Raw genomic sequence first — 16,527 nt, 5'->3', positions numbered from 1 at the left:
AGGACTTGAACCATAATCAGCCATGTGGGAGTCCAGTGCCTTAACCACCATGCCACCTGCTGGCCCCCAACTCTTGATTTTTCAAGAGACTAAATAGCTGACTTTTTTCTCTAAAAATTGTAACTTTTTTTCAAATATGAACGGAAGCTCTCCCTCCCCCCATTTATTGAACTAACGTATCAGTAAGTATAGGGCCATTGACCTTCACCTTTTCCTGTAAAGACCTGACTGATTCAGACAAAGGATGAAAAATGAGGTAAACAGAGTGAGCCTCTGTCAGTCCTGCTGAGCACCACCTCCCTCACTAGCTGTGACCATTTTCCTCCCAGAAAGGTTCAGAGGGTAGAAGAGCCAGTGTCCTGAGTCTCCTTTCTAGACCCTTGGAACCACTGTGGCTACCGAGCACCTCTCTTTTCTGTGCCCTTAAGGAACATCTAACTCTGGGGGACAGTCAGCAGTGCAGCAGTAACACAGCTAGACCCACTGGGGGTGGTCTCTGATTGCAGCCTGAGGCCTTGCAGCGCGTGCTTGGTGTGATCTTGGCTGGCTGCTGCATGGGGCAAGTCATGGTGTGAGGACATGATTGGGCCCTGTCTCTCTATCCCTACTTGTCTCTCTTTCTCATGGAAGAAACAAATCATTCAACTTTAAAAAAAGAAGAGGGCCAGTCAGTGGTGTGGTAGTTAAGGTGGCTGGATACCACAAGGCTGACTTACTGGTATAAATCCCAGACCCAGTAGCTTGAAAATCATACTGTGTGTGTGTGTGTGTGTACATGCCCAAAATCCTGAGAGGAAAATGGAGGAGAAGCGATTGCGGCATGGCCATCCCCTCTGGGGTAGGGGCATAGGGGCTGATTTCTCACTTTCTCTCTCTCTCTCTGTCTCTTTCTTTCTCTCTGCCTCTCTACAGCAAACAAAACTAAAACAAAACAAAAAAGGAGAAGCATTTCTGTTTTATTCCCACTTGTATTTGGTGAAATGTTGTAGTTTCAATATTAATGATTTCGCAAAGATTAGGTCCATTTTTTTTTTTAGTTGTGGATGCTTCTGCTCCTTTTAATTTCTACATTACCTCTCAAAACTTTCCCCCTCATTGCAGGGATGGGTGTGTTTTGTAGAAATGTTGGGTATTTTCTTTTTTCTTTTTTTTTTTTTTGGAGAGATTTTTGCTATAGGGCATGTGTGCTCGCCAGACAGACAGAGAGAGACATAGAGACAGAAAGCGAGAAATCACCCCCCAGGGGGGATGGTCACGCCGCAATCCCTTCTCCTCCATTCTCCTCTCGGGATCTTGGGCACGCACGCACACGTGCCCAGCGTGAGTTTTAAGCCACCGGGTCCGGGACACGAACCGCGGTCGACTACGTGGGAGTCCAGCGACATAGCCATTACGCTAACTGCTGGTTCCCGAAATGTTGGGTATTTTCTAAGTGTGTAAGATCTACTCACTTTAAACCATGACTGTCACAAGACTTTGTCTTCCAGTTACTGAGACTGAGGCCACCTGACCAAACTGCCATCTTTCTACCTGCCTCAAACTCTGTTTTTTTGTTTGTTTACAGAAATTGACCTTTATTTGTGATACTAAAGTTTGATTAACTTTTAATACAAAGTAACATTGTAGGGCAGAAAGTGCAGTCTGTCAGATCTATTCACCTGTGCACACTGAACCATCACAGTCCGACTGTGTCTGCAACTTAGAAAATCAGCCCTCTCCTTCCCAGGGTGTGCCAGCAGGGCCTCGGGAAGACTAGTTTTTCTTAGTTGTCTGAACTAGAAAACTTGTACCTGTAAAACAAGGACAGCATTGAGGACTGAAGCGTGTCTGTTTTTGGAACAACTGTGCAAGAAAATAGATCCCTTTCAAAATAAAAACTAATAGTCATGGCTAAACTATAATCTACTGTCTAGAATTACAAAGACTAGAATGAGATCAGAGAGTTCTAGCTAATAAAACGAAAAGTCAGGAGCAGTACTAAGATATGGATGCTACCCCCATGACACACACATGGAGTTTTTATCCGTCCTCTCAACAGTGGTTGAGAAGACACTGGTTTCCTAGGAATGTTTACATATTGTGGCAGGTAGAATTCCGAGAGGACCCCTAGTGACTCACACCCTTGTATAATCTCTCCTTGAGCTTTCTCCCGATCCTCCACCCTATGTGACCCTTACAGTGTCATTCACTCACTGCGCAAGCATTCATTGAGTTCCACCACAGTAAGCCATCACCCGGAGCATCATGGTAGACACGGAGATGAAGCAGGTGCCCATATGGTCACTGAGAACATTACGGTTTATTGGAAAAATCTATGTACCTTGCTCACCAGAGAGACAGAAAGTGAGAAATCACCCCCCAGGGAAGATAGCTATGGCACAGTTCCTTCTCCTCCATTCTCCTCTCAAGATTTGGGGCACACACATACAGGCACCCATTGTGAGTTTCACGTTTCTGGATCTGGGATGCAAACCATGGTTGGCCATGTAGGAGTCCAGCGACATAACCATTGCACCATCTGCTGGACCCAGTATGAACTAATTTTGATGCAAAACAGTTTGAAATCCATGCCTAGGTGTTTTCATAATATTCATGTCCTATGGACTTTTTTTTTTTTTTGAGAGGTTTTCGCTATAGGGCGTGTGCGCTCTCCAGACAGACAGAGAGAGACATAGAGATAGAAAGCAAGAATCCCCCCCCATGGGGGATGGTCACGCCGCAATCCCTTCTCCTCCATTCTCCTCTCGGGATCTTGGGCACGCACGCACACGAGCCCGGCGTGAGTTTTAAGCCACCAGGTCCGGGACTCAAACAACGGTCGACTACGTGGGAGTCCAGCGACATAGCCATTATGCTAACTGCTGGTTCCCTCCTATGGACTTTTTGAATACCCTCCTATATTCTATGGTATAGAAAAAGGGAGCGTAGCCCATTGATCAGGCAAACCCGTTAGAAGCATAGAGTTTTTTTCTGCCTGCTCCAAATGGTGAAGTTACAGATTTGAAATAAAGAAGGATTTGATACATAGTTGGTGACTTGGAGGTGGAAGCCACATGGCAAGGAATGTGTGTGGCCTTTAGGACCCAAAAGTGGCCTTGGCTGACAGCCAGTGAAACACTGGGGACCTTAGTCTTACAACTGCAAGGAAAGGAATTCTGCCACCAAAATTGTGAGCTTAAAAGAGGACCCTGAGCTCCAGATGAAACCTGAGCAGAGAAACCATCCATTCTGTGCCTGGCTTTCTAACCCATAGGACTGTGAGATGATAAGTTTGTGGTAGTTTGTTGTATAGAAAACAAATACCATGTGTTTGTCTTTAAAAGGTATATAGATTTTCCCAATAAACTGTAATGTTCTCAGTGACCATATGGGCACCTGCTTCATCTCCGTGTCTAGCACCATGCTCCGGGTGATGGCTTACTGTGGTGGAACTCAATGAATGCTTGCCCAGTGAGTGAATGACACTGTAAGGGTCACATAGGGTGGAGGATCGGGAGAAAGCAACAAACGTTCTTTACAGTTACCGCAATTCATTTAGATACGTACTCAGTACCTGCTTTATCCAAGACACTGATATTATGCTGTCACATATTGATTTATCACATATTGATTTATTTCAATGACTGTAGGTTTTTAGGCAAACTTACCTCTTCTTGGGCCTCCCTGAAAGGTTTCCTTCTTTGGCAAGGATTTAATAAAGAGCCACGTCAGCATAATTTTATTAGTGTTGTCTTATCAGCACCCTGCAGCATTGTGTATGTCTATCAAATGATTAGAAATTGTAAGGCATGGGGCCAGCAGATGGCATAGTGGTTACATTACTGGATTCCCACCTGGTCGACTGTGGTTGGAGTCCCAGACCTGGGGGCTTGAAACTCAGGCTGTGCGTGTGTGCATGCATGTCCAAAATCCCAGGAGGAGAATGTAGGAGAAGGGATTGAGGTATGGCCATTCCCCTTGGGTGGTGATTTCTCCTCACTTTCCCTCTCACTGTCTCTGTCTCTCTCTCTGGCAGGTGCACGTACCCTAAGGCAAACACCTCTTTGAAAAAAGAAAAAAGAAAAAAAGCAAGGGAATAGTTTTGGTTTTGTAATTATTTTCCTCATTTCCAGTAGAGCCTCAGGTTCTGCAGCAGAACAAAAAGCCGGCGGTGGCTGAGGCGATGGCTAAACATGACCATGGCCACACTTCATCCTCTTACGTGCATCTCATGCTTGGGCGTGGTGTGGAGCCGTGGTTAGGATCTGATTCTGGAGCCAGAGTGCTTGGATTCAAGCTGCAGCTCTACCGCTTACTGGGACACACCTCATTCTCTCCACCTGCCCCGGGTGATGGTGACAGTGCTGCATCTCGGCATGGCTGAGGGGTAAATGAAATAGTGTACGTGAAGTGCTCCGCACAGGGCCTGTGTCAGGTAGCTCCAGTCAGGAGTTACTATTGCTACTGTGGAGGGTAGACAACTGCTCCCCGTGAATTCTAAGAGCTTTTTTTTTTTTTTTTTTGGAGATTTTAGGGCGCGTGCGCTCGCCAGACAGACAGAGAGAGACATAGAGACAGAAAGCAAGAAATCACACCCCAGGGCGGATGGTGACGCCGCAATCCCTTCTCCTCCATTCTCCTCTCGGGATCTTGGGCACGCACGCATATGCGCCCGGAGTGAGTTTTAAGGCACCGGGTCTGGGACACGAACCGCGGTTGACTACGTGGGAGTCCAGCGACATAGCCATTACGCTAACTGCTGGTTCCCAATTCTAAGAGCTTTTTGAGTGTTTCTGTAGTTTTACTCAAAACAACGAGCATCTAGTTTTCTAAATATAAAATGGGACACCACTTTAAAAAGTTTATTTATTATTTTATTTATAATAGAGAATGTGTGTGTACTCGCCAGAGAGAAAGAGAGGAAAAGAGAGCGATAAGCACCCTAGACTGAGTCTCATCGTGTCATAATCTCCTTTCCCTAGCCCTCCAGCTCCTCAGGATCTTGGGCATGAATGTACACATCTGGTGTGTTTTCTGCCAACCCAGGAACCCAAACTCATGGTCAGCCATGTGGTTTCCAGCATGGTAGTTCAGTTTGTTACTGACTGTGTCAACAGGCTGGGCCTAAAATGGCATGCTGTTCAGGATGCTTTTTCTTTTCTTTTCTTTTTTAAAGAATTATTTATTTAATTTTGTTTATTTATTTTAATTTGACCAGAGAGGGTCAGAGTGAGAGAGTGAGAAAGAGAGAGAGAAAGAAAAAGTAAGAAGGCAAGCCACCAGGTCCAGGATTTGAACCATAGTGAGCCACATGGGAGTCCAGTACCCTTAACCACCACACCACCTGCCAAGCTCTCATGATGTTTTTTCAAATGAAATAGTCCCCTATTCTCTGTCCCCCTTGAGAATCACTGGTTGTGGGCCTAGATAAGATGAACTATAACTGCCCCCAGGGTTACCCAGGGTTACCCAAGCTTCCAGATCACCAGCATCTTCCCCCAGTCCTAGAGCTTAGAGCAAGGAAACCAAGCTATTAGGAAACTGGAGGTGGCTACTTTTTATGGAGCTGTTGTTTGTCCACAGGAAACTGTGTTTAGGCTGTTGGCCCTGAGTTCTTATAAAACCAGGAATTGCCTATTGTGAGCATGTGGTATGGATGATTTAGAGCGAAGAGCCAAGTAGGAGGGGCAAACAGATTTCTGATTTCAGACAACATGAGGAACTCAGGGAGGCCGCTGTCGTACAGGCTGGGCCCTGGGTTTCTCAGGGGTACTGGGACAGGCTTTCCAGAGAAGGTGATATGGAAACCTTCCATATGTGAGGTTGTTTCTGCAGAGCGGGGAGGAAGGGAAAGAATTTGTGTCAAGGAAACCCATTCACTGCTTGTTCAGAACGTTGTTTTGAAACGGCATCTAGATTCCAGCAACATGCTCCCACTTGAAAAAGGAAAACATCGGCCAGAGTTAGTGTTTACGAGTGTGAACTTGCTCTGGCATCCAGGGTAATTTTTTTTGGCTACGTAACTGCCATTCTTCCCATCTGCTCCCCCAAGCAAATCCTTGTGAAAGAGCAGTTCCTGCTGGGGGAGAACTTAGCTGCTTTGTTCCAAATACGTTGTGGTGGAAGAGAGGAAAGGGTTTTCCCCATCTCCCGCTGTGTTACATGGAGACTTCCTCTGAACGGGAACTGAGCTAGGACAGTGGATTTGCAGCCACAGAGATCAGTGTAACATGACCATATTTGACGTGCTGGGCGTAGTTCGGGATTGGGACTGCCTAGCTCAGGCCCCTCCTAGTGGGAAGATGCTCTCACCATGCTCCAGGGGAGGGCGCCCGGGGTGGGTGCGGGAGCAGTTCTCTGGGTCTTCACCAGGGCCCAATGAGTCTTGCTTTAATCCCACTTACCCGCCATCTGTGTGATCATTTCTGACCTTTATTAGCACACTTGCTGTAGTGGAGGCCCATGCAGGGTTGCCAGGTGAAACAGAGGACCCTCACTATATTTCTTTTTTTTTTTTTTTTTCCGCTATAGGGCACGTGTGCTCACCAGACAGACAGAGAGAGACATAGAGACAGAAAGCGAGAAATCGCCCCCCAGGGGGGATGGTCACGCCACAATCCCTTCTCCTCCATTCTCCTCTCGGGATCTTGGGCACGCACGCACACACGCCCGGCGTGAGTTTTAAGCCACCGGGTCCGGTACGCGAACCGCGGTCGACTACGTGGGAATCCAGCGACATAGCCATTACGCTAACTGCTGGTTCCCACTATATTTCATTTTTGAATAACCAGCAAGTAATACTTTTTGTTTGGATTTTATTTATTATTTCTTCCATGAGCAAGAGAGACAGAGAGACAGCACCCTCAAGGGTCTCAATGCTGTGATCCACTCCCAGCCCAGCCAGCCCTGGATCCCAGGCATATGTGCCTGATGTACTCAGGGAGGTCTTCAGACATGAACCTACAAGCTTCCTGTGTGCATCAGCTTCACAGAGCCTCACACTATTACTGTGTCATTGTCTGGTCTCACAAGAAGTAACATTTTGCTATAAGTATCCCATAAGTATTCACAAATATGCATGGGACATACTTATAAGAAAAAATAATTGTTTACTTCAAATTTGAATTGAATTGGGATCTTGTTTTGTTCTGGCTAACTCTAGCAACCCTAGCTCCGTACAGTCTGGCCTGGTGCCCTTGAGCTGGAAGGAGGTAGGAAAATGACCACAGTAGTGTTCGCTTCTTGGCAGTTCCTTGCTACTTGTAATAGCAAAGTGACACTGAGGGGCTCCCTCCCTGAGAAGTCTGCTAAGTAGCAGAAAGCTGTTTGGAACTGGAAAAAAGCCAGTGACCCAACTAAGGGTACCCCAGCATTTCTTCCTCATCGGGCAGTGGAGAGTTTTCTGGGAATTTCCATCCAGTCCCCTTGCTGCCCAGAGGACCCCGCCTCTACTGGCTCTGACTGCTTATGTGTGGCCTGGCATTATGTCATTCATGTCAGCCACTTGCCCATGATGCTCATTCTCACGCTGCAGAGCTGGGGCACGCCGGAATGTCTTACTGCCTTGAGGGCTGATATCAGAGAGTGAAGTCAGAAATCCAGGGTCTAGATTAATGTCATTGGGAGATAAGTCCCTTATAGTGACAAGGGAAACTTTAAAGTCAGATGGATCTGAGTTTAAAGACAGGGGCCATCACTTGCTGGTGGTTGGATCTTGGGACTAAGGCTATTTCTTTGTTTCTAAAATGGGATTGACAGTGATACCTACTGAAGGTTGTGGTGAGGGTTAGAAATGAGATATAATATTCAAGGCTTTTAGATTGTCTGTGTGTTTTTGGTATGTGCTAAATTAGTGATATGCTTATTGCTCCATCAACCTGTTAGTTCTATGTACCCCATGTCACCCACATACCCATATTTGTCTCTTAAGTCTTGCCAAGTGTCCACGGAAATATGGTCTCTTACATACCCCCTTTCAACAGCAAAGAGCTGCCTGGCCTCTGAGGCCCCTTCCAGAAGGACTCTGGTGTTTCTTGCATCATAATCAATGGTCCATCAGCTGCAACTCCAAGGTAGGGTGGGGTCTTAGGCTCCTCGTGATTTCATGAACTCCTACTCTAAACCTCTGCACATTAATTCTCAGTAAACGTAGTGTGCTTGGGCTGCAAAGCCAGCTCAGACAAGTTCCCCCCCCCCCCCCCCCCAGTCAGACTGCAGCCCCAGGCCTCTGTGGAAAGACCTTGAGAGCCACGAGGGGGCCAGACAAGAAGGTATGCTTGAGACACCGGGCGTGACTAGCCTGTCTCTGCAGAAGCCACCAGTGTTCATAGAGCACCAACTCTGTAGGAACACAAATAAAACAAATAGAGGAGACATTCTACCAGTTTCAGCCTTCAGAAGAATGGTTCCTATTACTATTATGTAGACAGCTCTGTGCCTAGCAGAACGTGCTGATGTAGGTATTGCAATAAAAGAAACATGAATAGATTAAAGTGCAGCTTTAATGGATTCGATAGGCTTTTAGAAAGGATGCGAAGAGAAAGTTCCAATGACCTTTTAAAGTAATTGATTACATGCAAGGATGGGGAAGCTTGCTCTGGGGGCTGGAACATAGACCTTGAGTCACAGAGGCTGAGGCTGTCTGGAATGATGGATCCAGGAGAAGGCAGAACCAAGGCAGGGCCCTCAGCTTTTCGGAGTTTCTTCTTCTACCTGGCAGCTGGAGTCAGCCTTCCCCCCACAGAGTCAGCTGGTTGGTGGGTTGGCTGACAGGCTCCTTGTGTGCTGGATTCTTCTCCAAGGAGGAGGAGGAGTTGCCAGCTACTCCATGCATCATCCCTGCCACCTGCCAAGGAGGCGAGATACTGCTGTGGAGAAAACAGCTTTTACTCATTCCTTTGTATTTGGGCCTGAATGCAAGCCAGAAGCAGCGGGGCTGGGTAATAAGTCAGCTGCAAATCATGCTAATGGGAGTGTTGCAGTCTGGTGCACAGGGGCTGGGAGCGTGATTGAGTGTTGCGAATCCTCCCTAACAGTTTGCTTTCGGAGCTGTTCTGGTGCAATCACATCACTCTGGCTGGGTGTGTGAGCAACCAGCAGTGACAGGGAAGGCCAGGCAAGGGTCAGGGGAAACACTTGGAGGTCTTCCTATGATGCGACTTTTGTAGGGTTAGCCACAGACAAGCTATTTCCCCAGCACCTGAATGGTGCAGCTGGAGAACAGAGACATTTTATTTAGTGTCCAAGGACAAAGAGCGGAACAGTTACAAGGATCACCCTCACACGCCTACAGGTGGTGTGATGGCCAAATTAGATAGCATGCTCAGAAGAAGGATCCCCTATATTCAGGGGGATTTTTTTTTTTTAATTTTGCCAGAGGGCCCATGTGCTTATAGGAGAGAAACAGAGAGAAAGGAAGAAACCACTCCCCCTGGAACATGGTCATGCCACAACCCTCTCTCCTCCACCTCTCCTTCCTTTTGGGATTTTGGGTACACATGCACATCTGACCAGTATGTCTATTGAGCTGCTGGGTCTGGGACTCAGACATCACGATGTGGGATATAACTGCCTGGACACCAGGCCATGGGCTGGCGTTCAGGGGAATTCTAGTCCTGGAGACATTGGAGTTTGGCATCGTCTTCGCGTCGCCTGGTCTTGGTGCGTCCTGGCCCTCAGCTCTCACCGCGGGTGCAGGTCTGGGTTTATGTTCTTCCAACTGTCCCTCTCTTCTGGAGTTCCTGTATGCTCCAGGATGCAGCTGACATCCTCCAGGAGCTAATATGTGGTGCTAATGGGGCTTCCATCAGTGACATGGAGGCTGCTGAAAGCAGAAGTGTAGCTACAGCAGAGAAAAGTGTGCAGAGGTGACCAGAGGATTCCTTCCTGTTTTACATGAGCCATCTTCAGGAAAATAGGGGCTACCATTCTCCTGTTATTGTTCAGGGGCCTGCGCGTTCCTGCTTTGTCCAAACACACACCTGTACCTCTCCTTGCCCCTTTTTCCCTCCGCAGGTGACTAGTCAGTTTATGAGTTAAATGTACTTGGATGGGTTTTGGTGTTTTTTTAAAGCCATGGTGGTGAGCTAGCTTCTCCCCACCGCCTGTCTGCCTGAGTCATTGCCCAGCCCAGCTGCCGGTAAGAGTGGGGGAGAGGAGGGAAGGGTGACTAATAACATGGGAGAATTTTTACCCTGCAGAGTGATTTCCCTGCTTTCTTTACACCAGGTCATGGTGTGGAAGGAGCATGTGCGCACGTGCGCTGCCCCCTTTTCCAAAAGGGGGTGCTCTCCTGGTATCACCAGCCCTGGTTTTGGGAGGATGCATTGAAGTCATGTTCTTTTTTTTTCCCCTTGTAGTCGGACGCAGAGTCTGCCATCAGCCAGATGAGGAAGCAGACACTTTGGAATTCATTTTTCATCATGTTAAATGAGGTTCTTGGGCTGACTGAGCCCTTTTCTTGGGCAGATCAAAGGTGAGCATGCAATGTGCTAGATTCTTCCCACAGGTCTTTATTCCCTTCTTCCAATTTCTGTTACAGGTTTCCTAAGCCTGTAACGATGGGCATGTATACCTTCAAAATGGAAGGCACTCTGCACTAACTCTGTTGGAAAGATCACTAAATTCCTTCAGCAAACCCTTTGCTTTCTGGGTCCTCAGAGAAGATCAGTTTGGGAGACGGGGATCATGTATCCAAACATCACACCTCCATTGAGCCCAGAAAAGAGGATCTGGGTCTTTTATTTATAATGTATTTACACAGCTCAGTGGCTATTGAAGAAGTCTGTTTAATGAAATGCTGGACTTGTATTTAGTTGGGCCTGTTGGAAATCATTATGAGTAAACACGCATAGTGATTTATTTTCCTTTCCCCAGAGGACTCTCAGAGGTCCCTGAAGATAAATATTTGCACGGGTCCCAGTTTGCATTTCCCCAGCCTGATGTGGGGCTGAGGGAAGTGGCACATCTCCTTCCCCAAGCTCATTAACATGCGCAGAGCCTTCTCCTCCAGGGCCTGCTAGAACAGTCTGTGCCTGGTGGCAGTCACTTACCCAACCTAGGAGTCTGGTGCAGGCATGGGCTTGCTGCTGTTCCAAGTGAGGTTTGTGCCTTGACGGCAGGAAGCCCAGTCCTGTGTGAATCCGCATTGCTGGTCCTGAAGTTGCGGAATGTGGGGGCGGTGGACAGAATTCTCAGGAGTCCTGAGAAATTGAAATATCTTGAATTCTCAGTGTTCTCTTTGGGGAACTGATTTGAATTTGCTTTTCAGTCATCTCTTTTTCCTTCAGGCCTCTAATAGTATTTCAAAACAAACCAGGAGTCATTATCTAAGGCCAGGGTTTACAAAAAGATTTAAAAAGTGGGTCTTTGTCTCCTTTGGTTAAAAGTGAAAGGACAAGGAGTTGTAGGGAGTGAGTGGTAGATGGTAGGCAGGAGGAGCAAAGGGAAGAAACATTTAACAGACAAAAGAATGTAAAGTTCTCTGTTAAAAAAAGTTCTGTCAGTGTTGTTTTCTAAAAATAAAAATTCAGTAAAAAAAGAAAACTCTTAGGCAGATATAATATAAAACAGAAAGATCATTCCCTGCCAGTCAGGGTCTGAACAGAGAGGACTGATTGCTCAAACAAATCGATATAAAAAACTTTAAATTTCCTATTAAGTAAATGCCACACCTTAAATACCAGAAAGTGATGGCTAAGAGGTGGAGATGATAGGAGGGAAAAAAGGTGAAAGTACAAAATATGATAGTGTTTTATACTTTTAATATATACATTTTATTTAAGCACACGTTAGACCTAAGTTTACACAAAGGACAAGATCAGGGGTTCTAGAATGCACTACCATTTGCAGAAAATGGGGTTAGTGACCTAGTCTAGGCTGTGTCGTTAGTTCCTAGTGTACCGGATGCAGAGCTAGAAGCCCTATGGCCAGTTCCGGGTTGGGACCCTGCTGGCTGTTCTGAAACTTGATGCCCAAGACCCTGACAAGCCAGGGGACTGGAGAGAGAGGGTCATTCTGATGACACCCTGTTGAGGGTGCTTTTCTCCCTCCGGTGTATGCACACATACTCTTTATCATGAATATGATTCACTGAACTTTCTCTAAAATATGGGGTTAAGAAGAAGTCTGGGACTGTTCAATGTATTTGATGACTCCATACTTGGGTATGGCAGAAGTCTTAGAAATCGGTATCTGAAGAAATTTAGGAAATATTTTTAGCTGAGATTCAAAATGGTCTTTACTGCGAGGTGTTGAGAGTACTGTAACCTGAGAGATCCTTTATCTGCAATCTTGAATTGGGTACTCAAATGCATGGGCAGCCTTGAGGAAGACTAAGTCACTTGTCAGGATTTTGAAAAGATGAAGGGAGCTTTAATTTAGCTCAGGCTAATAAGTCGGCCTAAGTATATATTGCCCAGCAAGCATGACCGGCTGCATCCTGCAAGACCCAGCAACTGGTGTTTTTCAGGTGATGTTGCAAACTCTGAAATTCTGGCCTTGGGTACTCACCATCCACTGCTTGTGCATTGTCCCCAAATGAGCAAGCCGAGGGCAGGCCAGTGAAGCTGACAGCCCAGCAGACATTCTGGCGCCAGCGGGACATCAGCGGGAACTGAGGGGCTTTGTACCAGGAATAAAACAGTGCTTCTTCCTTAAAGGAGAGGAAGCCCTGGCACTCCGCAGAGCCTTGGTAGGAATTGGGCAGTGAAGCTTGGGGGAAGGGCGAGGACTGGCGAGTTGTTCTGTGTGCAATGGGGGAGAAGAATTTGAAGTTCTTCAGATTGCAACGAGGGAGGTAGGGATGGGGAGGGGGTAGGGGATATCTGAAAGCGTAGGTAGGTCCGCCCAGACGTGTCTCCTTCCAGTAAAAAAACCCTCTCTTTTCCAGCAAAATCGCTCAGAAACTGCTTCACGCCAACATATTTATTTCGGGATCCAGCGAAAGGGCTGCATTTTGTGTTGGGGTCGGTAGGGGAACTAAGCAGATGCAGGGGGCAGGAGGACATCAGACGCCCCGAGAATCCACAGGTTTCTTGGGGGCAGGTCTTCGAGCATTCCTAGACTACAAAACTGATGGATCCAAGACAGTGTCACCCCTATCTTACAGGGCAGGGAGATTCGCACCTGACATCTGGGTCACGTCTTGAAAAGAGTGTCGATACGAATGTCTGTCCTTTAGACGTATCTCCTGTCAGGGTGCGGGGGCGAGCAGACCGCAGAGAGCGCGCCACGCGGGGTCCTCGGCGCAGGCCAGAGGTGGGCAGCTGCGCGGAGTGAGGGCCGGGCGGCGCTGTCAGCGGTGGGCGGTGCCGGGAGAACCGCGCTTGGGGACAGCTGGCGGCTCAGCAGCAGCGCCGCGAACGGTGACAGGTTCTGCAAATACCAGCTGCGGAGCAATCTTTATGTTTGGACAACGTGGGAAGGGCCATTGTTCACAAATTGGTCTCTTCAACAACACCTGCATGCACAGATAATAATCCATTGTCGGTCTCGGGCTTTCAAAGACAAAAGACAGCGCGGAGGGAGGAGCGAGCAGTTCCTGGAGATAGCAGAACAACTTTGGAACCGAGGAGGGTGCAAACGAGGACTCCAGGTTCTGTTCCTGGCTCATGGCTGGCTGTAATTCACCCTGGCATTCTCTCATTTGCCCGGAGTGAGGGCTTCCTGTTTCATCCTCGCAGACCACCACCGTCGCCTTGGCAAACATCATTTCCTATGCAGTTGCAAAGCGGGCTCCCCTGCAATCAGCGATCCATACTGGTGAAGTGGCCCTGGGATAGGAAAGGTCACACGTGTGTATGTAAATGGCAAGGTTTATGAGACGCAGGTGGTTCTTACCCCACGGAGACTGCAGCATTACCATGTCAAAGACTGGAACCAAGCTACACAGGCACAGCGTCTCTTCCTGTGGCTCAGGGAGGGCCTGAGCATGGCCCTTTTGATCCTTTTGTTTAAAATCACACGTGGGGCCAGATGCAGCCACCACAGTTGTTTACATGTCCAGTACCTTTCATTTGCACACTGCTTTGCAGTTTCAGGTTAAGTAATAGTTTTCCTTCTTGCGTTCCAGCCTCATAATAAGCACGGGAAATGTGCTGTGGGTAAAAGCCCGTTTTATTTTATTTTTTAGAGATTTTTTTTTTTATGAGGGGTTTTTGCTATAGGATGTGTATGCTCACCAAAAAGACAGGGAAAGGCAGAGAGACAGAAAGCAAACCCCCCCTCCCCCCATGGGGGATGGCCACACTGCAATCCTTTCTGCTCCATTCTCCTCTTGGGATCTTGGGTGGCATGCACACACACCCGGTGTGAGTTTAAGCCACTAGGTCCAGGATTTGAACTGTGGTCAAGTACGTGGGAGTCCAGTGACATAGCCATTATGCCAACTGCTGGTCCCAAGAGAGATATTTTTAATATAGGGTGCACACGCTTGCCAGAAAGATAGAGAAAGAGAGATAGAAAGCCAGAAATCCCCCCCTGGGGGGATAGCCACACTACAATCCCTTCTCCTCCATTCTCTTCTCAGGATTTGGGGCATGCACACGTGGCCAGCATGAGTTTCAAGCCACTGGGTCCGGGACTTGAACCATGGTCCGTCGGCCATGTGGGAGTTCAGTGATGTAACTGCTATGCCATCTTCTGGCTTCTAAAAGCCCATTTTATCAGATGAGGAACCCAGGGACTAACTCAAGGCTTGAATCTTGAGAGTTCACTACACTATGTCTGATGTTCTGTCTGCTACACTCTTGACACAACCACAGTACAGATCGGGTTATTTGGATCTTATATTATGTAATTTTTTCTTTTCCAACCTTTACTGAGCAGCTACTACCAGGCCCAAGAAGAGGTAATAGGCACATAGAGACACAGCACACACGTCATCTACCCTCCCTGTGCTCCAACGTGGTGTCACTAGCTACAGTGGCTATCGAAATTGAATTTTTTTTTAAGGTTTCGCCATAGAGCACATGTGCTCACAGAGACAAAAAGAGACAGTGAGAGAGAAAATGGGAAGTCACCCTCCAGGGAGATGGCCATGTCACAATCCTTTCTCCTCCAGTCTCCTTGGGATTTTTGGGCATGCACACACGGGCACCTGGTATGATTTTCAAGCCACCAGATCCAGAACTCAAACCGTGGTCCATTATGTGGGATTCCAGAGCCTTAATCACCATGCCACCTGCTGGCCCCTTGAAACTGAATTTTTAATTAACATTGAAGAACATTTGAAATTAGGTTCCTCAGTTGTGCCAACCACATTTAAAGTGCTTTATGGCCACACATGCCAAGCATGCTGTAGTGGACAGAGCAGAAAGTCGTACGGGACAGCCCTATTTCCAGAGCCACCAATCTACTGAAGATGAAGAAAATCACACTTCTTTTCGGGCCTGTTTACCATGTTCATTTTTTTTTGGGGGGGGGAGAGGTTTTTGCTATAGGGCACGTGCACTCACCAGACAGAGAGAGACAGAGAGACAAAAGGCAAGAAATAACCCCCCAGGGGGGATGGCCACGCAATCCCTTCTCTTCTATTCTCCTCTCGAGATTTTGGGCACACACACACACACGCGCCCGGTGTGAGTTTTAAGCCACCGGGTCCAGGGCTTGGACTGCGTTCAACTACATGGGAGTCCAGCAACATAGCCATTATGCTAACTGCTGGTCCCTATTTGCCACGTTTTTGTTTTTTTTTTTTTTTAGAGGTTTTTGCTATAGAGCGCGTGCACTCTTGCCAGCCAGCCAGAGAGAGACATAGAGACAGAAAGCGAGAAATCACCCCCCAGGGGGGATGGCCATGCCGCAATCCCTTCTCCTCCATTCTCCTCTCGGGATCTTGGGCACACACGCACATGCACCCGGCGTGAGTTTAAGCCACCAGGTCCAGGACGCGAACCGCGGTCGACTACGTGGGAGTCCAGCGACATAGCCATTACACTAACCGCTGGTCCCACCTATTTGCCACGTTCTTGAAGTTCAGTTGTTTCTTGGTGCCTGTATGCCGCCTTGCTTTCTAAAAGACGGCCTGATCAGTTTTCAACATATTGGGCAAAATGGACCTGCAATGGATGGATCCATTTTTTTTTTAAATTTTTAAAATTTTCTACATTAATTCACTATACACCATCACAACACACAAATGAATTTTCCATCCAAAATACACTGTGCATTGGTTCAATCAAGCATATCAACATACATGTTCTCAGCAAATAATTTTCCATTTCTTACATCCTGCATACCTTGCCCTTTGTCTTGCCATCCCTGATTCCCCATCCCCCACCCTCTGCTATGTCCCATCTTCCTCCTCCATTGTCCCTGGCATCCATGGTTGCCCTCCATGCCTTCCGCCTCCCCCATTCAATTGTTCTGCCAATGAACTTAATTAGTCTAAATATATCCAATAGCTAACACAGCTGACACATACCTATACATGTACCCAAATCTGACCCTAGGCATAAACCCCAGTGAGTAGAATGAACATACTATAAAGTAGTACCCAGCTGTGCCCATACAGCTCGCTGCAGTCATCAAATGTGCATTTTTTTTTCT

At 47.4% G+C, this 16,527-nt stretch overlaps 1 protein-coding gene across 1 annotated transcript in view; it reads right to left on the bottom strand.

The window, feature by feature from the left end:
* Positions 1–13,690, bottom strand: part of DLX2 (distal-less homeobox 2) — a 120,205-nt gene extending 106,515 nt beyond the window's left edge. Inside the window, 4 exon segments of the mRNA XM_027776147.1 lie at positions 11,031–11,134; positions 12,490–12,722; positions 13,105–13,244; positions 13,547–13,690. Of these exon segments, the coding sequence (XP_027631948.1) occupies positions 11,031–11,134; positions 12,490–12,722; positions 13,105–13,244; positions 13,547–13,690 (621 nt within the window).
* Positions 13,691–16,527: the final 2,837 nt, after the last annotated feature.

Source organism: Tupaia chinensis, unplaced genomic scaffold (genome assembly GCF_000334495.1).
Source record: "Tupaia chinensis unplaced genomic scaffold, TupChi_1.0 Scaffold000056_1, whole genome shotgun sequence".
NCBI lineage: Eukaryota > Metazoa > Chordata > Mammalia > Scandentia > Tupaiidae > Tupaia > Tupaia belangeri.
Note: the sequence above shows the minus strand (reverse complement) of the source record. Positions and strands in the feature narration are given on the sequence as shown.